At 43.4% G+C, this 26,415-nt stretch overlaps 4 protein-coding genes and 1 pseudogene across 5 annotated transcripts; 4 read left to right on the top strand and 1 right to left on the bottom strand.

The window, feature by feature from the left end:
- Positions 1–50: 50 nt before the first annotated feature.
- fnbp4 (formin binding protein 4) lies at positions 51–7,591 on the top strand. 2 transcript variants are annotated; one of them, XM_070830488.1, is made up of 17 exons: positions 51–235; positions 726–803; positions 921–1,048; positions 1,577–1,751; positions 2,197–2,344; positions 2,454–2,550; positions 2,658–3,002; positions 3,139–3,331; positions 3,444–3,583; positions 3,676–3,780; positions 4,091–4,224; positions 5,234–5,403; positions 5,627–5,925; positions 6,035–6,152; positions 6,320–6,516; positions 6,754–6,911; positions 7,056–7,591. In XM_070830488.1, exons 1-17 carry the CDS (start codon positions 112–114, stop codon positions 7,144–7,146), a joined length of 2,700 nt encoding a protein of 899 aa, XP_070686589.1. In that variant the 5' UTR covers positions 51–111; the 3' UTR covers positions 7,147–7,591. The 2 variants fall into 2 exon arrangements, with proteins under 2 accessions (XP_070686589.1, XP_070686590.1); XM_070830489.1 differs by having other exon boundaries at positions 53–235; positions 6,323–6,516.
- Positions 7,592–8,065: 474 nt separating this feature from the next.
- Positions 8,066–15,784, top strand: agbl2 (AGBL carboxypeptidase 2). The gene is made up of 23 exons (XM_070830557.1): positions 8,066–8,153; positions 8,347–8,403; positions 8,901–9,026; positions 9,416–9,589; positions 9,800–9,907; positions 10,306–10,456; positions 10,582–10,837; positions 11,100–11,501; positions 11,640–11,782; positions 12,227–12,386; positions 12,645–12,771; positions 12,892–12,992; positions 13,125–13,237; positions 13,363–13,441; positions 13,583–13,705; positions 13,814–13,885; positions 13,966–14,064; positions 14,586–14,637; positions 14,776–14,806; positions 14,906–15,129; positions 15,257–15,398; positions 15,461–15,516; positions 15,558–15,784. The coding sequence occupies exons 2-23, from the start codon at positions 8,364–8,366 to the stop codon at positions 15,782–15,784; spliced, it is 3,006 nt and encodes a 1,001-aa protein (XP_070686658.1). The 5' UTR covers positions 8,066–8,153; positions 8,347–8,363.
- A 389-nt stretch (positions 15,785–16,173) lies between these two features.
- On the bottom strand, positions 16,174–17,887 carry tmem17 (transmembrane protein 17). Its single transcript, XM_070831345.1, has 5 exons — positions 17,718–17,887; positions 17,434–17,537; positions 16,847–16,960; positions 16,585–16,728; positions 16,174–16,416 (listed from the first exon to the last, which is right to left on the bottom strand). Exons 1-5 carry the CDS (start codon positions 17,830–17,832, stop codon positions 16,339–16,341), a joined length of 555 nt encoding a protein of 184 aa, XP_070687446.1. The 5' UTR covers positions 17,833–17,887; the 3' UTR covers positions 16,174–16,338.
- Positions 17,888–18,563: 676 nt separating this feature from the next.
- LOC139201279 (tripartite motif-containing protein 16-like) lies at positions 18,564–21,601 on the top strand (annotated as a pseudogene).
- Positions 21,602–22,526: 925 nt separating this feature from the next.
- Positions 22,527–26,138, top strand: LOC139201631 (E3 ubiquitin/ISG15 ligase TRIM25-like). The gene is made up of 6 exons (XM_070831009.1): positions 22,527–23,096; positions 23,191–23,286; positions 24,461–24,706; positions 24,801–24,954; positions 25,056–25,118; positions 25,201–26,138. The coding sequence occupies exons 1-6, from the start codon at positions 22,527–22,529 to the stop codon at positions 25,740–25,742; spliced, it is 1,671 nt and encodes a 556-aa protein (XP_070687110.1). The 3' UTR covers positions 25,743–26,138.
- The last annotated feature ends 277 nt before the right edge of the window (positions 26,139–26,415 follow it).

Genomic DNA, 26,415 nt, shown 5'->3' with positions numbered 1-26,415 from the left:
GTTGATACTCCTTTTGTGCCAGCCTGAGCCGGAGCGGAGCTGCTACAACGCACTACGCCAGTGAAGGGAGCAGGCCCTGAGACAGACAAGCAGGCAGGCAGGCAGGCAGTGATGGGAAAGAAAAGTCGCCTCCCAGGAGGAGCAGTTGGCCGCAGGACGATCCTGCAGCTTTCACCTCCCGGGCTCCGCAGTGGGAACGCCGGAGAGAGGGAAGAGGCGCCGTCGGGCTCCGATGGTAACGCGATTTTAACCGGTTGTCTCAGTGGCACGTTAGCGGCAGGCTAGCTGAATGCTAAGTGCTCGAGGTGCGATGAATGGGCCCATCTAAAAATCGATTTCCTTAACGAATTCTAGCCGTCTGAATGGTTAACATCGGGCTTATAGGTACAAGGTTGCCAAAAATAGTCTAATGATAGATGTAGCTCACGAAACGAAAGCGTCATTTTTCAATAACCGGAAGCTATTGGCTAGCGTGCTGAGCTAGCAGTTAGCAATTTAGCAGTCATTGTGAGCCTGCTAAAATGGGGCTGAGACAAATGACTGGAGTAGTGAACGCAGACGGAATGAAACTATCCAAAACATACACCTTTATATTTTAGTTGTTTTGTCTCTGAGTCTGAATACGGAGCCCGTGTAGGTGAATAACTTTAAGTCAAATATGCAGCGAGCTTGCGGTAGCAACTGCTGAAGCTCAACGTTAACCTCATCAGCGACGTGTTTTTCAGATGAACAGGAGGGTGATGGACACAGATTTGCGAGAGAAATACGCCCGAACATGAAGGCTCCCGCGGTAAAGGCCACAGGTAAGGTTACATTATGTGTGTGTGTGGAGCCGTCAGTGTTTCTCACTCATTGGAAACGTGATTGGAACAAGATTGGCGTTTGGTTGAACAAAATTTTTTTTTTTTTGTCATCTGTAGAGGGTTTGTCTTTACTTGGAGCCTATGAGGATAGTGATGAAGAGGATGGTGGAGACTCACAGCCTTCAATTGCAAATCAACACAACCGATCAACCGACATCGACAGTACATTGGCCAATTTCATGGCAGTGAGTATGCCTGCAAACCTTAATGCTCTATTTTGGTCACTGGATGCTGAACCAATGTTTATGTGGTACATATGTTTGCTTATATAAAGTATATCTTCAAGATATGTAGACTTATATCTGTCAGTTAAGATAGTGGTACTGTCGAAGCTGTAGGTTATTGCATAACATTTATGGTATAAGTCAAGTCAGAAATACAGTGGTTAATCCACTTGTCTTATTTTTAATTGTGAAGTGTTATGAAACAACCGGCATTCAGACCTGTACATGTACATTCCTGGTTCAATTCTGTGTGTTTGAAATGAAATAGTATGTCTAACAAGTGCTCCTAGATCAGTCCAAAAATAGAGCAAATGAATAGGGAGTCCATCGTGTCATTTGACTAAGTGAGAATTTAGAATCAGTTTTCTCTAACTTTGGCCACTTGATGCATCGTAAAATATGTAAATACTAGTGCTTAGAGTGTGGTTCACTCTGAAAACATGTTTTTGTCAGCATTAAAAGTCCCTGTTGTCTTTTTCCCAATCACAGGAAATTGATGCAATCACCACTCAGCCAAGTTCAGATGATGCGGTGTCTCATCCTTCAGTCCCAACTACCAGGGCACCCAATCCTGATGTAAATACCCAGCAGCCTGCTGCCAGTGAAGAGCAGAACCAGCCGAGCACAGAGTTTGAGTACAATACTCAGTACTCACTAGCTGGAGGTAACTATCTGTGCTGCGTCTGATGTCTTTTCTGTTTAACAACGGACCCTTTCAGGCCTCTGTCCTGTAATACTTTGACAAAGCAGGTGTATGTTTAATATAGTTGTCTTTGTAACATAAAAAAAGCAACAGTTGTTTTGCTTTGGTATCAGAGCCACTGGCTTACTTCGGGGGGGGAAAATCCCAGCCGCATGTATTTATATATTGGTGAAAATGATTAATACTTAAGAATACAACTTAACAATACAGCTTGGTTACTTGTTAAAGAAACTACGTGTTCTGCCAGCCACCTTTTTAGTATAGCAGCATTTTGATATATGTTTCCAATTTTCAAACCATTCAGGATATAGGGATGGGTATTTTTGTAGGAAGAGAGAAATTGTGTTCCAAAAATCTGCTATCATTTGTTTTGAAGCATCTCATATTTATGCTTTTTCCTTTGCAGTGGGCGTAGAGATGGGGGACTGGCAGGAAGTATGGGATGAGAACTCTGGCTGCTACTACTACTGGAACACTCTAACCAACGAGGTGTCCTGGGAGCTGCCGCACTATCTAGCTGATCAGGTGCAGAGCCTGGGGCAGTGTGCCAACAGGTAGCCACCTCTAATCACTGCATCTACATGATAAGATACCTTGTTTTGTCTCCAGTACAGAAATTCAGCTGCATTTGATGTGTTTTATATTCTCCTTTGTCCCTCTTAGCGTCAATGGAAACGGAAACCTGCATACAGGCAGTCACACAGAGGAAAACGCTGTACCTGTCGCTGCCCCGACATCAGTGAAAGAGACCAAAGTGAAGGTGAGTTTCATTTAAGTCCAACACAAATGTGAACCAACTTGATTGTGTCATGTTTATGGGTTGTTATTCTGAGTTTTGATAAATCTTGCTAATGTTTTGTCTCAAAGGAGGTCATTGAGAGTGTCGTAGGCCTCACAAGCGAAGAGGAGGAGCACAGAGGAGTGGCTGCGTCTCTGCTTGGTCCTCTGATCCCCTCTGAAGTGAAAGAAGCAGAAGAAAAATGGAGAAAAAGACTGCTTAAAGGTTTAGATGAGACTGAGAACAGTTTGGATTCTGATGGGGAAGGTGTTCGCCCTGCAGAGTCCCCCGCTACCCCTCTGCAGGACCTTGACTCGGTCCCCACTGTCCAGAAAGAGATTTGCCCCAAAAAGCAGTCGGGAGACAACTCGGATCCTGAGGAAGAGACTGAAGAAGACACAATGGAGCTGGAATTGGCTCTGGAGAGGAAAAAGGTGAGTTTTAATGGGACAACACTGACTACAGGCAGGAATTACCTTCAAGCTGAATTTTCGTACACAGCAGTGGTACTTCAGAATTGGTGACAAAAGTTAAGTTTGACCCAGCTCTTACCTGTTGTCTGACTCTTAGGCCGAGCTGCGGGCGCTGGAGGAGGGTGATGGGAGTGCAGGGGGCTCCAGTCCTTGCTCTGAGACGAGCCAAGAAGCCTCAGGTTCTCGTGGCGCTCCAGTGAAGAAAAACCGGTGGAAGACTGCCTTCACCAGCGCTGCCAGCCCCGACTCTAACAGCAGAGGCTCAGACCTACAGGACAACACAGAGACGAGTGAGTGCAAGTGCTTTCACACAGGCTATGGAAGAGGGTGGCATCAAAAAATTGTTAAGCGCCTTTATCAAAAAACTCCTACATATTTGAATGTCTTTCTTGTGCCCTGTAGCACATCCTAAAGTGCTGGAGAGTGTGGCGGAAAAAGAAGACAAGGAAACAGACAATTCTGAGGAGAAGACGCTTTCAAAACCTCCAGTAAAAGAAGAGTTGGAAACGCCTGAGCTCAAAGTGGAAACACCTGAGCTCAAGGTAACAACACTGTTGCTATTATTAACATAACAATTGTGATAGAATAGGTAATTGCCTCCTTTTCAGACATGTTTTAATGTTGAAAAAAATAGTTTCAGATTGGAGAACTGGCCAACACCTTAACCAGCAAAATGGAGTTCCTCGGGATAAACAAAAAGGCTATCTCAAACTTTCAGCTGCTCCTGCTACAGACTGAGGTGAGAGGATAATAGTTCAGTTTCCAAGCAGTATTATCCTAGATTCAGGTTGTAGCTATCCCACTGAGTCTTGTAAAATATTTAACGCTTCATTTTACTTCATAATTTTGCGCACTGCCATGTGGTAGTACTTAATATTTAAAATTCTCATGATAATCCATCACATGGTGTCATTCTGAAAACTTGCTGTAATTACTCTTCCATGCTACCCATCCATCTTGTGTCTTTCTGTCTCTTTTTATCCCTTTACCTCCACTTTCTGGGCTTTTATCTCACTTTGTCGCTTCTCCTTCTCTTCTCTTTTCCCCAGACTCGGATCGCTGACTGGAGGGAGGGCGCTCTGAATGGGTTCTATCTTCGCCGCAGGTTGCAGGAAGCTGCCGAACACATAAAATATTACGAACTTAACGCCACCCCTAAAGGCTGGTCCTGCCACTGGGACAGGTACGCGCTCCTTACCTTTCACATCTCTAAACTCCCTCGTTCCCCAAAAATCTTGCGTGTGACTACATCCCCCCTCAGTGCCGAGGTTGCAGACTTTGTTACTTGACTTGGAGAGAATCTTAACAAGTCCGAGAGGATCAAAATACATACCAGAAACAGACTCTTCAGGTTTCTATGATGCAATCCTGGCACTCAGCATTGCTCGTACTGATAAGGGAGCATCCACTCTGGGCCAGCCTGCTTCCTGTTAAATATACCTGCCACAGAGAGGACTCCCTGTCCCTTTAACACAGACTCTTAAGCCCTTTGTTGTGAGGGCATTGGTAGACTGATTACGGGTCCAGTCAGTTGAAAATTTGGCAGGGGGGATATGGTAGGACAGTTGGTCGTGTGGGAGAGCTTTGCACTTTGCAGGACTACAACCCCCAGAATGCAATGCAGACAGAGTGATCCCCTGGAAGCGAGGAGTCACGCATCAAATAAAAGGTGAAGATGGAGCAATGGCGGGAATCCAGCAGGTCAGACCTACTCTATTTCATATGTCTTCCTGTTTTCTGTTTTTGTTTTTGTTTTAATTTTCTTCTTTCTGATGTAAAACGAATTGACTGTGTGCTTGTTATTTCCCGACCTATGGTTGTTGATTATGATGATGATGCTTCCTCCCTTGCGTCTTCCTGTGTCTGGGAGGGAATGGTTGTCTAAAACGGAACAAATTTGACAACCATGGTGTGAGCTGCTGAATGCTACTTTCAGGACCTAGAGATGATTTGTTTTGCTTTCTTTGTTTTTGAGAGCAAGGTGGGTTCCCTGTCCACATCCATAAGCACACTCTAATTGGGCCCTTCTTTTGGATGGCTAAAGTCGCCGTCCATACAACAACCCTGCCCCCCTACTGTGACCTTTATGTCCACTCCCTTGTCCCACTGTCCCAGGGTATCATGCCACTCAGCCAGTTGCTAGGCCAGCTGTTGAGACCCTTGTCTTCTATCTCTGTTGTCCCACTTTTTAGAGAGCACAGGCGGTATTTCTATGTGAATGACCGGACCAATGCCTCCCAATGGGAATTCCCAACAGAAGAGGGCAAGAGCGAGGACCTTAAAGGCAGAGATGGTGCCCAGACACAGACGTCCAGCCAAGTGGATACCAAATCATCATCTGCATCTGCAGGTGGACTCACCGGTCAGTCTGTCACTGCTGTTGTTGCTCCTTAGACCTGAATAAGTGTCTTCCTTAAGGACTTCCTTAAGGAAGAAATTGCATATTAATGTTGCTGTAAGTGTGCTTCCTATTGAACATGAAAGCTAATACGGTTCAGCGAATATTGCTTTTCTGTATTAGGTGTAGACTACATCACACGATGCTATCCTCACTAACGCCTGATTTTTATTACCTTTCAAAACAGGACCTTCTTTTACCGCTCCTCCCCCGCCAGCGCCTCCTCAGCACACTGCGTCATCCTTCTGGCCCCCTTCTCAGCCCCCTCTTCCTGACAGCCCGCCTCCACCGTCCATCAACCCCCCGCCTCCGCCTCTCCCCCCAGACTCGCCACCTCCACCTCCTCCCCCTCCTGACAGTGATGGGGAGATCATGGAGGTGGAGATGGAGATGGACGATGATAATGACGGCGAGCCTCCGGCCCCTGGAACAGAGGAAGACGGCAGCGGGAGACCTCCTTTACCTCCAGGCACTGCTAGCATGAAGGTATGGGAGTAATAAAGTTCCTTCTTTAATTAGTAAACTCCTGTTAATATCGTACATGTTAATGCTACATGTGTAAATTAATTTATCCTATTCCTTGTCACTCGCTCAGATTGTGGAGTCATCGGCCCCATTGGGGAAGGGTCAGAAACGTAAAGCCAGTCAGCTGAATAAAGCCATCACTATCGGCAGCAGCCCCATTCTCTACACCCAGCCTGCTGCCATTGCAGGTAAAAAGATATCATTACACATGATATATACACATACTGTACATTATCGGTGTGAATGGTACTATTCTAAGTCAGTGCTTATGTCAGGGTTAGCATTTCAAAAAAATCAATAGCAATATTTTTAGCAACATTTGCATGTTAAACCACTAAAGGATTCTCTTTGTCAGCAGCTCCTGTCATGCCAGCAACTGCCTACTGGGGTGTGCCGGCTGTCGCTGCTCCCGTGGTCCCTTGTGAACCTCCTGCTCCACCTGTCCCTGCCCCACCTCCTCAGCCGCCACTGCCTCCATCCCAGCCACCGCCTGAGCCTCCTGGAGCCAAAGCTCTGCCCACAGACAAGACCAAGAAAGTGAAAAAGGAGAAGGTTAATATCAGAGTTGACTTTCTACATGGCGTGTCTAAGGAGGGCAGTGAATACATTTGGGGGAAAAGATCTGTTTTGATATAAAAATTATTCTGTGTTTTTCAAGAGTAAACCCTCTGCATAGATTACAAAAATAGAGGAAAAGTCTACACAGCCAAGCCATCCTCGCAATCCAGTGCTTAAATATAACATACAAAGGAACCTGCAATGTAATTTTCTCCTCCCATGTCTCTGCAGTCTAAGAAGAGTAAGATCAAAATGCCGTCTCTGGTGAAGAAGTGGCAGAGCATCCAGAAGGAGCTGGATGAGGAAGAGAAGAGCAGCTCCAGTGATGAGGACAGAGACCTGCTCAACAAGAAGAGTATTGAGGATTGGAAACAACAGCAGTTGATGACGTACGTTTAGATATGCTAAAAGATTTCATGGCGATGATGATGATGATAATATAAAGATGTAGCTACACTGTTTCATAGGGAACTCTCCCACTGTTTTCCATTCTGCTAACCCTTCACTAACGGTTGTTGTTTTTAATTCTACAGAGGAAAAGCTTCGAAGAATGCCAACTTTGAAGCGCTTCCCGATGACTGGCGGCAACGACTGAAGAAACGGAAAGTGGCGAATAGCACGTAACATCTTGCCTGGGTCATAGACTGCCCAGTCAAGGTTTTGTTTTTTTAAATTTTATTTTAAAATCCACTCCAACTATCACCATCCTCCCCCAGCTTATGTTTTATTTAATGATACCTGGACTTTCTTTACTTTTTAACTTGTTCGTGATGGAGACATTTAGAGGCCCTTACACAGCTGACCATTCACCAGAGGGGGTCGAATGTCCTTTTGTTGTTACCAACAACTGTAAATGTGCCAAATGTCTTTTGTTCATCAGAAATACTTCACCACCATTTTGTATAGACCCCACGAGATGACCACCACAACTTGTTTAGAGGGACTGTCTATGTCATTGACCATTTTTACAACTGTGTATATACAATGTATAATGGGATAAACCATGTTTTTGAAAGGGTCGCTGAACTTGTATATATTTTGTAAAAAGTTATTAAACTGTTTTTCCAAAGACATCGCTTTTGTTGTTTTTTTTTTTCTTCTCCTGTTTGTGTTATTGTTGTGCTAGCACACACTATCCATGTACTTCTTATTTTTCTGTATGGATTTTTGCCATGCTACTAGTCCCGCATGCAAAAAAAAAAAAGAAACCTTAAATCAAGCAGGAATGATCAGGAATGATGTCTGTGTGTTTAACTAACATCACAGTCCATTACTCTTAAATTACAACATACTGCTGTATAACAGTAATCTGACATAGTGCTTGTTATGATGCTGTCCTTGTGACTCCCGTACACAACATAACTCCTGCAGGTTTATCACATAGTTAATAATCTTTGACACATGCTGATTTATCCATAGTATATAAACTTTACTCCTCCTTTACTTCCTGCGCACAGCCGCTGCGCCGTTAAGGCTTCTCCATGGCAACCGCGGTGTTGTAGAGACAGCCGGTTGCTCGGCAACGTGGCAGACTTCGTGAAAGATTTTGCCACAAGTGTCAGAGTTTGCTTTCCGCTCTCATGTTAACGAATTGTTTTAAAGTAAAGTATCGTAATTAAACTACAAATGAGGTAAGTGGCTGTCAGACATTGATAAATACCCTATAAACAGGCTTGTCGCACAGGTTGAGAGCGGCGTTAACGAAGCGTTAATTGAGGAAGCTTAACTCTGTCATCAACTAGCAGCTAACAGTGTAGCTGCTCTAGTTAACGATACGGACACTGAATGGAAAAAGGAAGACTTCCTCTGGCATTTTTCTTTTAGCAGAGAGGCAGCAGAAGATGCCTGTGAGAAATGTCACCCTCAGCACCTCTCATGTGAGTTTTGCCAAAGCTATTTTTCTGTTGTCTTCCTGTGGGAGTTCACTCAGATGTTTCATATTATTTCAGACCATCTTTAAACACACAGGCACAGCTATCATAATTGAACAACGTGTTTTTGTTTTCACAAAATAGGCTGAATCTCAGATAATGAGAACTACAGTTATAGAGGCACAGCTGATTGTAACTAAAACAGTATTGGCAAATATCAGCTGAAGAGAAATCAGTTCAACATTGTTAATGGTAACTTTCAAATCAGCAACAAAATCAATCCAAAGGTTGTATACTATATAACACAGGCAAGTCTGGAAAGCTCAGTCTGCTCTGTTACAATGGTATTGTGTTAAAAAAAAAAAAATCCATATTGTTCATGATGATAATATAATTCATCATCCTGATTTGCAAGCCTGGATTGATGCAAGCCAATACAGATCTGACTCAGATTGGTAATTAGGATGACAATGTTGATGACATGTTGATACTTTTCCAATCAGGCAGAGAAAACATCAACCGTGGCCGTCTCTGCTATAAGGAATTGGTGGAATACCCAACAGTTGGACAAATCAATCACCAATGACTCCAACACAGAGGAGGACGAGGACGAAATAGCAAGGAGAAGGCGGTGTAAGCTGTTTTCACACAGGCTGCTATGGCTAAGATAAGCATGTATACTGTATGTAGATTAACTGTCCCTGAAATGCTCAACCTGATGTGACACAAGTGCCTCATGTTTGGTCATATACACGCTTGGGTTTTCCTTTTGGGAAGGCGATGTGGTCAACATGTTATTATATGGCATCTCCTCCTAAGTGCTGGATCATTATATGTGAAACCAGAGCTTTTGCAGTTGAGATAATTAAAGCAATCAGGTGCAGCATAATCCCCTTTTAAATGGACACGCTTGTTTGGTCCATGTGTGGTTAGGGAGTGCAGACCTGATGAAAAATGTATATCCAGAGTGGATAGGAAGGACAGGAGCACATGCTGAATGTGTGCTTCATATTCCTATTCAGTATCTATAGATCTAAATCAGACTCTGCGGACCAGGCAGCTGCTCTTAGACTTTGATGGTGGCCGACCCGTTTTGAGTCTCAGGCCACCGCTGGACCTGGTTAACATCCCATCCATCTCTCATCCCCGTTGGCCCATTGAGTGTGACGTCATCAGCGACATTATCCATCACATAGGTAATTAGACATTTTAATTCAACCACTTTGGTACCACATATGTTACTGATATGTCCAAAGGCTTAGCGGCGGCGGTAATCAGCCCAAGAGATAGAAGGTAGATAGATAAAAGGTAAAAAGTAAATAAATATATAAATAAACTGGGAAATTAAAAACGGTTGGCGTGTCCCTTTGCTGTTAACGGTGACATGTACTGATGATGTGTTGTAGAGTGGGACCCCCCTGAGCCAGAGCCTTTCTACCAGCCCACAGGACATGAGAGGGCGCCCATGCCAGTAGGAGAGGAGAGGGGGAAAGTGGTATACTGCATTGACCATGGTAACTTTTCACACCAAAGGATTATTGCAAAGGCATTTTGTTTTGTTGCACCACCAGGTTACATTGTATAACTATAACATAAGTGCATTATGTTGTCAAGGTGGCTGCCAGAAATTCCTCTATTCTACATAAGATAGGGACCTTATACTTAATGCCACAGCCTCGCATTTGAGAGTAGATGACCTGTATTAGTGAGGACAAACCCAACCTAACTCCTTAATGCTTCAAGACTGATGTTCATATTGATATCACAACCTCCCTGTGAATTCAAGTGCTGTATTAACAATCATTTTCTAGATATTCGTGATATACCCCATCCATTTTTATTGAAAGCTGTGTTTTCGACAAATGTAGCTTTAGATATTCACTTTTTCTTCTGTTGCTCTCACTCTTTTAAGCCACTAAGCGTCCGTATTTCACCTGCGCCCGTATCAGAGGAAGCAGGGGGCCCATTAAGAGCGCCACCTCTTATGACGACAATCAGACAGACTTCACCCTTGAGTTTGATTCACGCTTTGAGAGTGGGAACCTGCAGAAGGCTGTGCAAGTGTGAGTCTCTGCAGCCAAATGTGCTGATTAGTTGTTGCAGCATTATATTTTCATCCCAGCTAGTTTTTGCCGTGGCTCTATGCTAAGTCACTCTTTGTCTCCACCCATATTTTCTCTCTGTTCAGGGGCGTTTATGACTATGAGCTCACCCTGCGCACAGACATGTACACCAGAAAGCACACGCAGTGGTTTTACTTCAGGGTCAGGAACATGAAGGCTGGAGTGACCTACCGCTTCACTATCATCAACTTGATGAAGAGCAGCAGCCTGTATTCTCAGGGCATGAGACCACTCCTCTACTCCGAGAGGGCTGCTGAGGAGAAAGGTGCGGGATGGCAACGCACCGGCTCTAATATCAGATACTACCGTAACTGCAATCAGGTAGGTGAACATTATGACAAGATTTGGAACATTCAGTCACGGTGCACTGACTGGATTTTGTCAGCACTCTGTAACTGAGGGAATAAAATAAACAATAGTCTGAAGTTGAAATCAAATGACCCAAACAGCTAATTATAACTGTTGCAGTCCAAAACTTCCCCTTATTAAATATTAATAAAGATGCTCTCTGCTTTTCTTGACATTTAAATCATAATTTTTGGAGCAGGATCTCCTAAAATCCATAATCTCTGTCTCTATTTAGAGTACAAAGGTCAACAACAGCGATGCAGTCACCCTGTACTCGCTCACCTGGACTCTCCAGTTCCCATATGACTCAGACAGCTGCTACCTGGCCCACTGCTACCCCTACACCTATTCACACCTGCAGCGCTACCTGAGGCGCATTTCTTCCAACCCAAAAGTTGCGTCATACTGCAAACTGCGGGTGCTCTGCCACAGCCTCGCTGGGAATGCCGTGTATGTGATGATAATAACGTCCCGGGGGGTCAGCAGGGTGGAGGAGAGGAACAAGAAGGCGGTGGTGGTGACAGCCCGAGTGCACCCCGGAGAAACCAACGGGTCCTGGATGATGGAGGGGTTCCTAGACTTCCTGCTGGGGGACTCAGAAGACGCTCAGCTACTCAGGGACACTTTTGTTTTTAAGGTGAGGGAGCTCAAGCTCATAGTTTCATATGATCACTACTTTAATACATTCCAGTTTGATTATAAACAAAATGATGACTGAACAGCACACTACAATCAAACACTGCTAATTTTCTCACTTGGGTTTGTGGTGCTGCAGGTGGTGCCGATGTTGAACCCAGATGGTGTGGTAGTGGGCAATTACCGCTGCTCTCTGGCAGGCAGGGACCTCAACAGATGTTACAACACATTGCTGAAGGATTCCTTTCCTTCTGTGTGGCACACTCGAAACATGGTGGAAAGGTTAGACTGGATGTTTGCATGAACACACACACAGACACATTAAATCACAAATTACATGTTAAAGAACTTCAAGATCAAATTGTATTTTTGTGTCTTTTACATAGTTTGTATATCATGCCTGTGGGATCCTATTTATTCTTAACAGCATAAACAGATTAGAAAATGGCTTGATGGATGGATGCCAGAAGGATTATTATCATAATGCCATTATTTGATGAAAAGTCGATAGCTGTCACTAGAAACAAACACGAGTGAAGAAAAAGAGAGCCACAGATGCAACAAATGTCCCCAGATGCTGAATGAACTGGGGCTTTTGAAGTTGAATACAAATTACTGTTAAGTAGTTCTGTTTGGTGAAACATTCAGTTTTTCCACTGCTTTTTGAGCATGACAAATACTGTATTTACATGCTGCCTATTCTCTGTTATGCTATATTTTCCCCAGGCTGGTGGCTGAGACGGACGTAGTTCTTTACTGTGACTTTCATGGTCACAACCGTAAAAACAATGTCTTCATGTACGGTTGTAACAACCGAGGTGATGCTTCGCTGAAGCTTCACGAGAGAGTATTTCCTCTAATGATGAGCAAGAATGCCAGGGACAAGGTAAAGTCACTGTTTTCTTTAAAAAAAAAAGTCTACCAAACCTACATTTAATCAGAGTAACACAGGACTTGGTAAAAATGCAATTAAAAGTTTTGCATTTATTATCTTTAATGGACCTGTTTTAATTAGCTGGACACTGTGCTTATTCAACAGTCACCAGTCTGTTACACACAGCAGCACTTTGTGTCTTTTCCTTGTTATTCATTTTTGTGTTCACAACATTTCAACTACATCTAACTAAATCACTCTCTTCCTTAGTTCTCGTTTAAGAGTTGTAAGTTCAAGTTGCAGAAGGACAAAGAGGGAACAGGACGGATCGCCATGTGGAGACTTGGGATCAAAAACAGCTACACTATGGAGGCCACGTTTGGAGGCTCCACTCTGGGTGAGTTTAGGCTTTCCACATGTGTGTGTGTGTGTGTGTGTGTGTGTGTGTGTGTGTGTGTGTGTGTGTGTACGCTTGCACATCTCTTGTATGAGGATCTATCGTCTGTTTCATAATTAGGAGACAGGAGAGGAACACATTTTACTACTCGAGACCTGAAGTCCCTTGGGTTTTACTTTTGTGACACCCTGCTGGACTACTGTGACCCTGATCCAACAAAGGTACGAGATACAGCAGCACGTCTGACAGCATATAGACATGTGGACTCCCTCCATCACTGGAGCTCTTATAGATAGATACTGGTTTTTAAAGCTTGAATTGATTGAACTGATTTTTCCTCTGTGCCTTTTCAGATCACCTACTGTCTGACAGAGCTGGTAGCGTTGTTGAGAAAGGAGGCCAGAGAAAGGCTGGGCAAAGATTTGGGCTCTGACTGTAACATCTCTGTGTCTGACCTGGAAACCAGGTGATATTGTATTTTTTTATTACAATTTTAAATGTACATGCAAACCAGAGTTGGGCAGTGTGGGGTGTTTATAAAATCTGGTCTCATTCAGCTTGAAAGTGAATACTTCTTGTTTGCTCTCACAGCACCAGTGGCTCAAACAGTTCAGATTCGGACGGCCTACCAGTTCATTTACTGAACCAGCCACAAACTGCCCATCCAGAGGTACACTGACATAAATCTACTCTCCCGTGGAATGGTGTTTTTACACACACGCTCACAGAAGTGGTCCTTCTGTGTGAAAATCAGTTTGAATCATGTCTTATCTTGTCTCATTGTACCACACGGTCCTGCTCTCCTCTAAAGCGAAATCCAGTGAAGAAGAAAAAGAAACACCTGAGGAGTCGTAAAGAGAGGAACAGGCTGCGACCAGAGAGAGAGAAAACTAACACACAGCCAAAGGTCCTACAAACCAGCATCAAAAGCATTGTAAGAGACTAAATGATCCATTAATTCATGCACACCCTTGTCCAATTAATGTATTGCATTACATTACATAATGCATTTAAACAATACTGATGAGTGGACGGTCTGCAGGAGTCCAACCTGCCTCCTGAGACCACAGAGAGCATCCAGAAGCCCGTAAGGAGACACAGGAGGAAACCGCTGGTATGAAGCAGAGAGGGTGTGAATAGCTTTAGGGGAAGATTTCCTGAGCGGTTCCTCTAAATATTTCTTTCTTTGTGAAGGTAAATGGCCTGATGAGAAAAGCTGCGGTCCCTCCTCCCACCACTCACCCCGGGCAGGTCAGTCAGGTGACTCTGTGGCAGGGCAGTGAGCCTGTCAAGGTAAAGACGACCCAGATGATCCAGAGCCAATTCTTCATTCACTCGTGTACCTACATCTGTGTTACTGATAACAACTAGAATGCAATTTGCCAACTACCACTTGTGATACTTGAAGCAACAGATCACAATCTGTAAGTTTGACTTAGACTTGGGGATTTTTCTCTGTGTTTTAGGATGAAAACATGACAGCTGCATGCATGCATCGCAGGGCAAAAGCATGTCCACATCCACACACGTGCACAGCTGTGTCACCTCACACAGGTAACATCGTTTTTGGAGGCTCAGTGTCTAATTCACCTACCATTGATTTAGGTTATGATTAATCGTGTTGGCTTTTGGCTTTCAAATATTTGGTGGAGAAAGAAGTATTTTGAACCGTCAGTGCACCAGAGCTCTTGTCTGCCTTGCTCGTTTTCACAGATGACCTGAGGATGGACACAGGACGGCAGGGATGCCCCTGTCAGCTGCTGTATTGGAGTGCTCTCCTTCCACATTCACAGAAATTTATAAATTTCCACCAGCAACAGCAGTACTGCCCCCGACGAGCCTTTGCCTCCTTTAAAGTCCACAAAGGTTTGTCAGCATGTGCAGTAGCTTCACGGGAAACTGAATTCATTTTTAATGATCCAATAAGTGTCATCATCTCACAGTCAGTCCACGTGTGTCTAAAATTGTAGCTCTTTTGTGTTGAGTCTCGTCTTCCTCTTTCAGGGCTGCCATCTTCCCTTAAGGTGCCCCACAGGTAAACCCCACACAGACACTGTGTCCTTCTCAATGGACAGCAGATAACTACATGTTCAGGTACGTTCAGTCACTAAGTGTTTTATCTCGTTTTCATCAGGTCTCCCTCCTTGTATGACAAGATGGTTCCAGACTTTGTTCCAACAAAGCGCTTGCTGTCTAGTGTCCCCACTGACAAGTTCAACAGGCGGCATATTTTTAGAGACACAAACATTTTACGGGTCTCTGAGCGTTATTTCGTGCCTGAAGATTCCTCCACCTCGCATGCAGACGTAACTAAGGCCAAACAGCACGATATGCAGCAGGAAGAGGATTCCCCAGAAGGTTTTCATATGCACACGTTGTACAGATATATGAAATTGAAATTATTATCATGATATGATTAGTTTTTTCTTCTTGTTAGCTGGCCTCAGTTCTGCCTCTTTATTATTTGATCTTGTCATTTATTCAGCGAGCTTGTCACTGTTGAGATGCATAACACTTGGAGAGCCGAACCACATGGAGCTTAGCCCCAACACGCCCCCAAGAGAAACTGAATCGCACAGCAATTTATTTGTTTCTGTGCTGAGGGGCACAGACCTAAGAGGAAAAAGGTACGTGTGATCCTTTTCAGCACCCTCTCTTCACCTGTCTTCTCCGTTTGTTAAACGCTCAGGTTACCATTGCAGTGCAATGATGATAGGACGTTATGCATCATGCCTCATTTTGATGGTCATTAAAAGCTCTCATGTGCTTTCCATCCATTTCCTCAGGCCATGCAAAGAGAGTTTGGGAATCAAACGGCCTCTGGGTTTTATCCCCTGTGTCAAAGCTTTCAGGCCCCATGATGATGGAAATACAGCGTCCACAGAATGACACCCTATCATCCTTAGGAGGAAGCCTAATAAGTACGACTCAAAATCTCAAAATCATCAGAGTCCGCCCTAGTGTAGGGCACAACTTTTGTAATCTGGGGACTACTGAAGTGAACCTCCTCTGATGGACGAAGAGGGATATGATTTTCACTTCACATGCTGGAATAAAATGTTTATTACCTCACACAGACATTGTGACCCAGATGAAACTTGTGTTGTATGGATAGAAGGAGAGAAGTGAAATTCTCTGCTATTCTTAAAAAGGACTATATGGTGGCAATCTTTTTGACATTTAATTATATGTACCCTTTAAATTTTCATAAAAGTGATATAAACTCTACAAAAACTGTTGCATTATGTTAATAACAATACTGATCTATTTTCTGCAGTGTGTTATTATATGCAAGGACAAGATTCTCAGAGTAGACTGACACAAAGTCTAGGAGGCATTAACTGCCTAATAAATGATACACAGGCTACTTGTTCAGTATTTTTTCATTTATTGCAACGCCTATAAAAGCAACAATACAACCCTATGAAATATAATTTCTATAAAATACAAAAATAAATATGTTTAAATGTTTTTCTCTTTAATAAACAACTGTAGGGAGGAAATACTCCATGTAATGCAGAAAGGGACATAGCATCTGAGTCTGGGAGGTGTGAAGAGCTTCAGCTTTCAGTCAAATTGCCGGAGATGAAATTGGCTCTGTGTGTGTCTGACCATGTCCCGGAGAGCCACAAAACCTGAGAGAGCCTAGAGTCCATCAGGAACGAAAACAGTGTCAATAAATCAATGACTACCACCAAATGATAAAATCTAGAAAACACACACAACATAAACTGTATTTAAGAATATATAGTGCTTGGATTGGAAATTGTAGAACTACAACAATTGTTTTTTTTAGAAGAAATGTGATCATACCTGTGTCAGTATGAATAGGGCAAGAACTATGTGAACGCCCCTCTCCAGGGGCTGTATGAGAATGGCTTCGTTGAAGAGCTGAAACAGTATCAGTGGAAACTGCAGCAGGATGCTCAGCAGCCAAAATCCAGCCAACTCCGGGACCTTTGACAAACACAAGCATTACAACAAGTACAATCTGTGCCACGCACCTTCTTTAAGTGTTGACCCGCTCTGTGTGAACTATATCTTTAAGCTAGTGTGGGTGATTTCCCATATTCACCTTTTCCTGCAGGTTCCCAGCATAACCGAGAAAGAGTCTAATGGCTTCGATCAGAGTCATCAGGATGAGAACAGTGACGAGGATGAACTTGTAGTAATCTGGCAAGGCAGGATACTGGTAGAAATGACAATTATAACAATGTAGATAAATGAGCTGAATTCAAATTAGCATGGTTCATAAAATGGGCTTTTATTCCATTAAGTTGTCTCACTTATTCCAGGTCAACTTAAATGGCTGCCTGTAAAGATAAATACCTGAACAAATGTGCTCACGATAATCTATCATGTTTTAACCTTTCAGGCTCATTTGATCACTTTGCTGCCAAATTAAATATCACAGCTTTCTTTAGGAAAATGTATTTGTATTGTGGTGTTTTGTATTTAACTGCTATTCCCAAAGTCAAACCTACTTTAAAAATGGTTTATTTAATTTCTGAATTCAATTGCCTCCTTCCAATATACACTTTGATAATCATAATGATAGAGACCCTGATGTTTTACACTGGCCTTTTCTTGATTTCGAGAATTTAAACATTACCACTGTCTGTATCTGTCTATTTCCTCTCCTCCTGTCTCACTCTCTCTCACCTTGAGGTGCAGCATGACAGTTTCGCTGATCCACCACAAGGGGAAGAACCACATGTTGAAGTACAGAGACATCTGGAGGTGGAGACTGGACAGGACCCGCTTGTCTGAAAACAAAGACACACAGCAGAGCACACATGGGTTGGATAAAAACACCCGATGTCAGCAACAGCTGTGACTATAAAGCCAATGTTATGCCTGAGACAAACACAGCCCAGTCCAGAGTGTGTCTGTCGGTAGTTAGCGTTAGCTAGCGTTGGCTAGCGTTAGCCGCTCTCTGAGTTTACCGTGAGGCAGGAAGGAGTCATTCTCTTTAGTGAAAGGCTGAGTCCGACTCTTGTCGAATAAAACGTTCCGGGAAAAGTCCTCTAGACGTTTTCTAATCGTCTCCGGCAGCTCCATCGTGTAAAATGCCGCCTATTAAACAAGTACATCCCCAGAGGAGACACGCAGCACCTCCTCTTCCTCTCTGCAGGGAGACCCAACGCTGCCGTCGTCTCCTTGGATACCAGAGAAATCTCGCGTTCCGCTCAAATCTCGCATGAAGACTGCCTCCTTGTTCCCTCTGTCTGTTCCCTCTCCTTGTTCCCTCATTACCTAAATAGTGGTTTAATGGTTTACCTCAAAATATTTAACTATTATAACAGTGTTTTTCTTCTCACACCACTGTGCTACATGATTACATTTGGACATCCCCCATTTAAAAAATGTTGGGTGAAGTTAGCCAACAGTGTCAGTGTCACATTATTTAGTGTCACTTTGCAAAGTCTATGAGCATTTCATAGTTAAACTTTGACAGTTTATTTATATTTTATGTATTTATAGTCCAACGGTGGGACAAAAAGCAGGCCTGATTATTGAATGTGCCCCGTGCAGAGGTGGTCAAGTTGTACAATGAAGCAATGGGTGGTGTTGACCTGCTCGATCAACTTGTCAGTCTGTACCGTACCGAATGATCACATATGCTTTTTGAACTCGCTGTGGTCAACAGTTGGTTGGAGTATAGGCTGGATGCCAAGAGTGCCAAAATAAAGGCCAAAGACACTCTCGATCTCCTCCACTTCAAGATGAATGTGGCCCAATGTCTAGTGAGGGTCCACAAACCAGTGGCAGCAAAACGTGGAAGACCCAGCATGTCTCCAGAACCACAGCATGTCCACCACAGACCACACATTCAGGATGTAAGGCCCCTACCTGAAGTGCAGTTAGACATGGTTGACCACATGCCAAATTATGACGATAAGAGTGCAAGAGGCCCTACTGCATGGGAAAAACACACGTCTTTTGTGGCAAATACAATATCCACCTGAGCTTTGTGCCACACAGAAACTGCTTCAAGGCCACTCATCAGAAATGAGTGACTAGATAAAAGTATCCACAAGCTGATGTATGTTCCAATTCTTTGTGTGATCAATTTCTACATGCAGCCTACTATGTTAAAAAGTACGGCAATGCATTCATGAAATGTTACTGACAAAGACATCAGAACTGATGTCTTGATTTTATGTTTCCCCAAATCATACACAGGTTGTTCAAATTGTTCATGTCCAGACCTGAACACAGACATACACATAGACAAACACGCAGACATCTACTTCTAAATGTCATAACATATCCTTTTTCTCTTAAGTTTTTATGACATTTCACGCCCATCCAGTCGTGGCGTCCATTGTAATGGACATGTAAAAATACTAATAAAAAATTGACTTAGCAAAAATGTCTTTTTTTCCCTGCATTTCTATATTGGAGAGGAGTAAAAAGCAACTGTATAAAAAAATTTTTGCTCAGCAGAAAAAAATCAGGTCTGAAGGGGTTAAGATCAGAGATCAAGTCACACCCAGTTTTCGCAGAAAGTGAAAGTTAGAGAGTGCTGCTGTGAAGACAAGAGTTTTTCAGAGCCAGACACTCAGGAGCCCGGTGAGAACAGCACACTTACAGCTGTCCACAGTGCAGACACACGTTCATCCCGAGGCCTGTGTTGAACAAGAGTGCTGGCTAATTTGGCTGAGAAAACGTCAATGGCAGAACAATCCACCCAACCCGAGAAGGATGAAGTGGGCCCGGGGGATGTGGAGTGTGATTTCTGCACCGTGAGGAAGCTGAGAGCTGTCAAGTCCTGCCTGGTGTGTCTGGCTTCTTACTGTGGCACTCACCTGCAGCCCCACTACGAGTCTGCAGCCTTCAAAAGACACAAGGTCGTGGAAGTCTCTGCCTCCTTGCAAGAGATGGTCTGCTCTAAGCATGACAAGCTGCTCGAGGTCTATTGTCGCACCGATGGCCTGTGCCTTTGCCTGCTTTGTGTCATGGATGAGCACAAAGGTCATGACACTGTCTCAGCAGCTGCAGAGAGGAAGCAGAAACAGGTAAGAAGAATACATATTTTTGGCCACATTAGGCGCTATTGCAGCCGGCAAAGGGGTGAACAATATGGTTATTATTTTCAGAGACTATTTGGAAAGAAAAAACAGAGCTACCAGCAGGGAATACAAGAAAGAGAGAAGCAGCTGCAGAAGCTGAGACAGCAAGTGAAAGCACTGCAGGTGAACTGTCTTGTACTTTTTCTTAGCTGACTCAAGTGCAATAAATGTGATGCATCCTTTTCCTTTTAAGTGGCTGGCGTGATGTGTTTCAGTGCTCAGGAGATGCAGCGGTTGAGCAAAGCGAGAAAGCCTCTGCTGAGATTGTCCTGATGGCAGATAAGTGGGGCAGTGCTGTGAAGGAGCGGATCAGAGTTCAGGAGACGGCTGTGGTGAGCCGGGCTGAGGAGCTGGTGGAGAGGCTGGAGAGGGAGATCTCTGAGCTGAGGGAGAGGGAGGATGAACTGAAGCAGCTATCACTCATTGAGGATCACATTAATTTCCTGCAGGTACACACACAGACAAATACATACTCATACTCAGCGAGCAGGGCTGTAGTTCATGCTGTGTGTCTGTTTTCTCTGCAGAGCTGCCAGCCCATTTTAGACCACCCTGAACCTGCCATGTCCCCTGATTTCAACATCCATCTACAAACACCTTTTGACTTTGTGACAAAGGCCATTTCTGATTTGACAGATGAAACGGAATGCATGGTAAAAGCTATCACAGACTTGTCTGAGACAGGTAAGAAAATACCTTTGTGAAAATAATTTATGGTTATGAAGCCACCAAAATGTTGTTTTCATTGTCATATTTTCTGTTTGTAGTTCAAGCCGGTTCTGATCCTACCACAAGACAGGAGTTCTCCATTTGTGAGTCTTTACTGCCGCGTACATACTTTTGAATCAGCCACTGCACCTCACAGGTCACACTCAATGATCATAACTTCTACATTTCAGATTCTTGCCACCTCACTTTGGATCCCAACACAGCATTTGAAAAGCTGTTGCTCTCTGAGGGAAACAGCACAGTGACCGGGATTAAAAAATCCCAGAATTATCCAAACCACCCGGAAAGATTTACCAAATATGATCAAGTGTTGTGCACTTGGGGTTTAACTGGAGTTTGCTACTGGGAGGTGGAATGGCAGGGGCCCAGGGTTGAGGTCGCTGTGTGTTATAAAAGGCCAGAGCTGGAAGAAAGCGGCTTTGGATACACAGACCAGTCCTGGTGCATTTCCCTCTCAAATTCTGTCTGCGCCTTTTGGCACCGTGGGATCAAAACCGAAATCTTCACATCCTGCTCCTCCACTGTAGGAGTGTATGTGAACCATAAGGCGGGGGGCCTGTCTTTCTACAGCGTGTCTGATTCGGGTCAAATGATGCTGCTTCACAGAGTTCAGACCACGTTCTCCCAGCCTCTGTACCCCGGCTTCATGGTTGCCAGAGGGGCCTCAGTCAGGATAATGTCACTGAAGAAAAAGGAATCCAGTGTCAGTGTTGCTTAAATGAAGCATCAGCATGGTTATTCTCAGTGCACTGTCGTGTGTATGCATGTAAATGCAACACTAGTGCTAAAAAGATGTTTACTCCTTTCTCATTAATGCATTGATTCATTGCTTGCAAAGAGAAGGGTGAAGATAGTAATGGCACATATGTTGTGGTTTTTTTCACCCCGAATTGCTTTTCAATTCAATTTCAATTCAATTCACTTTATTTGTATAGCCCAATATCACAACAGAGTGTCTCATAGTGCTTTACAAAGCACTGAAATAAACAAGTGTAAGTGAACAAACAATCTAAATTAAAACAATCTTTTGTGTGCATGTTTACATGTTTCTCATCCTGTAATGAACCGGTTTTACTGTAAACTGAGCCTTTCATTGCTTTTGACTGTTACAAAAATGTTCACGACTAACAGGAGTCATACTCCTTTAGGTTAGCCAAGTGTTCACTCAGTTAATAAAATGTAAAAAAAAAAAAATTCAGTGTCCGCCAAATGTTTCATTTCAGTATTACACATAATTGTACAAAAATAGCTTCATATCAGAATGTTAGTATTGTGCAATATTAGGCACGTCAAGGTGTGGTGTGATTACTAGTTAGCTTGCCCAAGCTCGGCTGCTAAGAAGTTATGTAAACGCATTCTGATGAATGTGAGTCCAACATTCACTTTCCTTTTAGCTCTTTTTGGGTCTCCACCAACCCCTGAGGGAAATATCTGGCCTTTAAGCGACTAATGCTCCACTGTGTTCACTTGCTACTACATGTGTTTGCTGTTTGGTGCTGGACATGTAGCACTCAGAATGTCTTTTGGTGAACAGTTAAGATTCGTCGAACCAAAACAACGAGCTGAAAGATGCTGAACTGCCCTGAAGAGCTGAGGGGGACTGGAGAGTCACATGTTTTCTGTGTGGGTTCATCACTATGAGAGATCTCATTGCAGTACATGTAGTCATTTGATCCATTGTTACTATGAAAATATTGATCAAAGCAGCTTTAAGTTTCTTTTAAGCACATTCCTCAATGTGTGATTAACCAATCTGAGTATACTTACTCAAGTTGGATTTGAATACTCCACTTGCAGTTAATGTTTGACAGTGATGATGGGGTTATGTACTATGCTTTCTGTTGATACAGAAAGCACAGTCAACATCTGTGCCACTAAGAACAAGCTGCCAACAAGCCACTCCCACCTCAGAGAAAAAGGAAGTAACTCCGTCAGTCTGAGTGGGAGAAAATGGCTTACAGTCAGGAACTGTTCGACTGCTCTATCTGTTTACATTTACTGGAGGATCCAGTGACGACCGCCTGTGGGCACAGCTACTGTATGAAATGCATCAATTCCTTCTGGGATAAGAATAATAACAGAGGAAGAACGTACAGCTGCCCCCAGTGCAGGCAGACTTTCTCCCCGAGGCCTGTTCTGAAGAGGAACATAGTTCTGGCTAACCTGTTAGAGACACACAAGAAGACAACTGCTGCTGCTGGTGACACTTATGCTGCACCTGGAGATGTGCAGTGTGACGCCTGCACAGGGAGAAAACGAAGAGCTTCCATGTTCTGTCTCGTGTGTTTGGCCTCTTTCTGTGAGACTCACCTGAGGCCTCATTTTGAAGTGCCACCGTTAAAGAAGCACAACCTGATTGAAGCCTCTCTGAGGATCAAAGACAGCATCTGTGGCCGCCATGACAAACTTCTGGAGATCTACTGCCGCACTGATCAGCGGTTCGTGTGCCTGCTGTGTGTGATGGATGAGCACAAAGGCCACAACACTGTGACAGTCGCAGCAGAAAAACTTGAAATGCAGGTAACTCAGTCCAGCCCCATGCTGAAGTCATTCGTTGCCTATGCTTTTATTGTCACCGACGTTCTGCCATGCTCCTGGTTTTATGTTTCAACAGGATAAACTGGAGAGGACCAAGCAGGAAATTGCAGACAGAGTGAAGAATTCAGAGAGGGAAATGTCAGAGCTGAGGCAGGCTGCAGACTCTATCAGAGTGAGTGTCATCCACCGGCATAAGCAACCCTTTTCCCTTTATCCATCAATAAATGCCTTTATTTCCAAAATGTTGATACTCTTGGGTTAACTTTTGGGTTAACTGCTGTTAGAGGAAATGGACGTGGATGTAAACTGTGTTAGGCAGCCATAGTTTCCTGCAACTGTATTTCTCCTCTCTCTGTTGGCATTAAGTGTTTGATAGTAGAGTGTAAAATGCTGAAAACTGCTGAACGCTGAAAACTTTGAGCCTCGGACACACAACACTACACAATATTGATGATATGAAAATGGGAACAATTTTTGTCTATGTAGAAGTGGTTTAATACTTACTAGTGGGAGAAAATGTCTTTATTTGAGAGGGACACACCAGGCTTGGTACATGCAGAGTGTATACAGACACCAGCAGCAAGAATGTAAATGGGTGAAGAAATTTTGAGCAGTGATTCCCAACCTTTTGGGCTCCGGACCTCTTCAAGCAAAAAGTCATCCTTAAAGTCTTTTGGGGAAACATGTTTATTTGTGTTTTACCAAGGGTTAGATAGTAAGATTGATACCACTCTCTTGTCTTTATGTTAAATGTGAAGTTCTACCCTGTTAGCTTAGCTTAGCATAAAGACTGGGACCAGAGGGAAACAGCTAGCCTAGTTGTGTCCTAAAGTAACCAAATCTATGACAATGATCCGTTGTAGTTTTACTGGGGGCCATGTGCCAGACTCGTCGGCCTTCAATGGCCTAAATGACTACCTGGTCTAAATGTCACTGTGAGGTTGCCAGGCAACCAGGGGAGGCACCACGCTAAGCTTTTATGCTAAGCTAAGTGAACCACTTCCTGGCTCTAGATTCATATCTACCATACAGACATGACAGTGATAAAGACCTTCTCATCTAACTCTTGACAAGAAGGCAAATAACTGTACATCCCAAAATCTCAAACTGTCCCATCACAGTTGAGCCGTATTTGCTTCCTGCAGTTCTATATGTGTTTATGTGTTGAGATCAGTTCAGCCAAAGAACAATTCTCCCTTATCAGATAGTTTTACCTGAATAATTGTAGGCCTGAGGAGGTAAACATAAAAAAAAACAATACTTGTAAAGTGTTAAAAATGAATATCATGTTGTGTACAGTGTACAATAAGTCATCAATCATGACAGTAATGCATGTTTCCCACAAGGAGGCTTCGTGGGAGGCATGTGACGACTTTGAGCAACTATGTGAGGAGAACATCAGCTTGTACATCCGCTCTGTGGAGAGGAGGCGCTCTGAGATGAGAGAGAAAGCTGGAGAAGCAGAGAAAGCTGGGGTGGACTGGACCAACAGGCGCCTCGGCCAACTGCAGCGTGAAGTGTTTGAGCTGAGGAGGAGAGAGGATAAACTCAACCAGCTGTCACAAACGGAGGACCCGGTCCAGTTTCTTCAGGTTTCGAGTCTTTGGATGCCATTTCATACCTGGTTTTGATTTAAAAATGATTGCATTTTTTTAGTCACACAATGTATTTGTTTGCCCCCTGCAGGGTTTCTATGGCTTTGGTGACCTCCCTGTATTCACAGAGTCACATGACAGCCCCGACATGCTGACAAAGTTTGTCACTGCACAGAAAGATAAACTAAAAAATATGTTCAACAAAGAGAAGAATGAACTTTTCAGTCATTCTGACAAACATTTATGTGAGTGTGACCAGTTTATATCTCTAACCCTTATAATTAGTCTGGTCTGATCAGTATATTTCCTATCAGAGACAGAATGATCACTTTTTTTTTTTTCATAGTGTCAAAACTGCCACGGCTGGAGAAAATAACATCAAGGATCTACCTTTTGACCAAACATAAGAGTAAGCGTGTTTTGCATAAATATCAGCAGAAACATACACTAAGGCTTCACCACCTGAATAAATGTCTCATCTTTCCCTGCAGACTCCAGAGTGGAGGTGGATCCCAACACAGTGGCCGCATATCTTTGCTTGTCTGAAAGTAACAGAGAGATATCGTGGAGTGGTAGTGACCATGCTCATCCTGATCACCCTGACAGATTCACCTACTATCACCAGGCTCTGTGCAAAAAGGGCCTAGTGGACAGCAGCTTCTACTGGGAGGTGGAGTGGGATGGCGGCATTGTCGAGTTGGCCGTGTCGTACAAAGGCATTCAAAGAAAAGGTTGGGGGAAAGACTGCTGTTTTGGCCACAATGACCTCTCCTGGAAATTGATCTGCTCTTCGTCTGGCTGCACGTTTTGGCACAACAATCTTCACAGAGGCCAAATCCCTCCGGCTCGCTCCCGCAGAGTAGGCGTGCACCTTGATTGCAACGCAGGAACACTGAGCTTCTACAGTGTTTATCCTGATGTTGATCCTGACAGGTTGACACTGCTGCACAAAGTCCAGACCACCTTCACTGAACCCCTCTATCCTGGCTTCTCTGTTGATTTAGGTTCAACACTGAAAATATGCAACATCTGAAACCAGTTCAGGCTGCACGTTAATGATTCAGGGATAGAAAAAAATATTAACATATGCAAAGTTTTGAAATTTCTTTGGTTCTATTTTGTCTTTTTTTCTCTTCGTTGTTGCTAGAAATTCTATTAAAAAATTATTGTTTTTTCACTTTTACAGAAATGTGTTTTTAAATTGGATTATTAAACAGCCACATTTGAACTCTGTTTAATGGCAATGTTGTTAAACTCAAATGATTACAAATGAACCGTGCCTGTGTATTTATGAAATGATGAGGTAGTTCAACAAACTTTATATTGTTTCATTTTGAGACTTTGCTGGTTAAAAACATTATACACTTTTCTTTGTGCTGTACAATGAAACAATCTTTCGTCAAGCCTGAGAGTGATCACTGTGCTTAGTCTGTATTTTGAATCATCAAAAAAATAAAGGACAATGCTTTGCTTATAATGTATCTTTTCTTTGTTTGGTTAAATATGCTATATTTACATTTTTTGTGGCATACAGCAGGGGACATGCTCGATCATATGCACAAATTATGTTATTAAATTATGATTGTAAAAACAATGGACGTATGTACAACATGCACTTCATTTATACAGTTCAGATCATGATTTCTCCACGTTACAGATTTTGACACACTAACGTGCAGCGCCAGCGCCGCTCACAGCAGAGATAA

Source organism: Pempheris klunzingeri, chromosome 5 (genome assembly GCF_042242105.1).
Source record: "Pempheris klunzingeri isolate RE-2024b chromosome 5, fPemKlu1.hap1, whole genome shotgun sequence".
NCBI classification, from domain to species: Eukaryota; Metazoa; Chordata; class Actinopteri; order Acropomatiformes; family Pempheridae; genus Pempheris; species Pempheris klunzingeri.
This window is presented reverse-complemented; position numbering and strand designations above follow the sequence as displayed.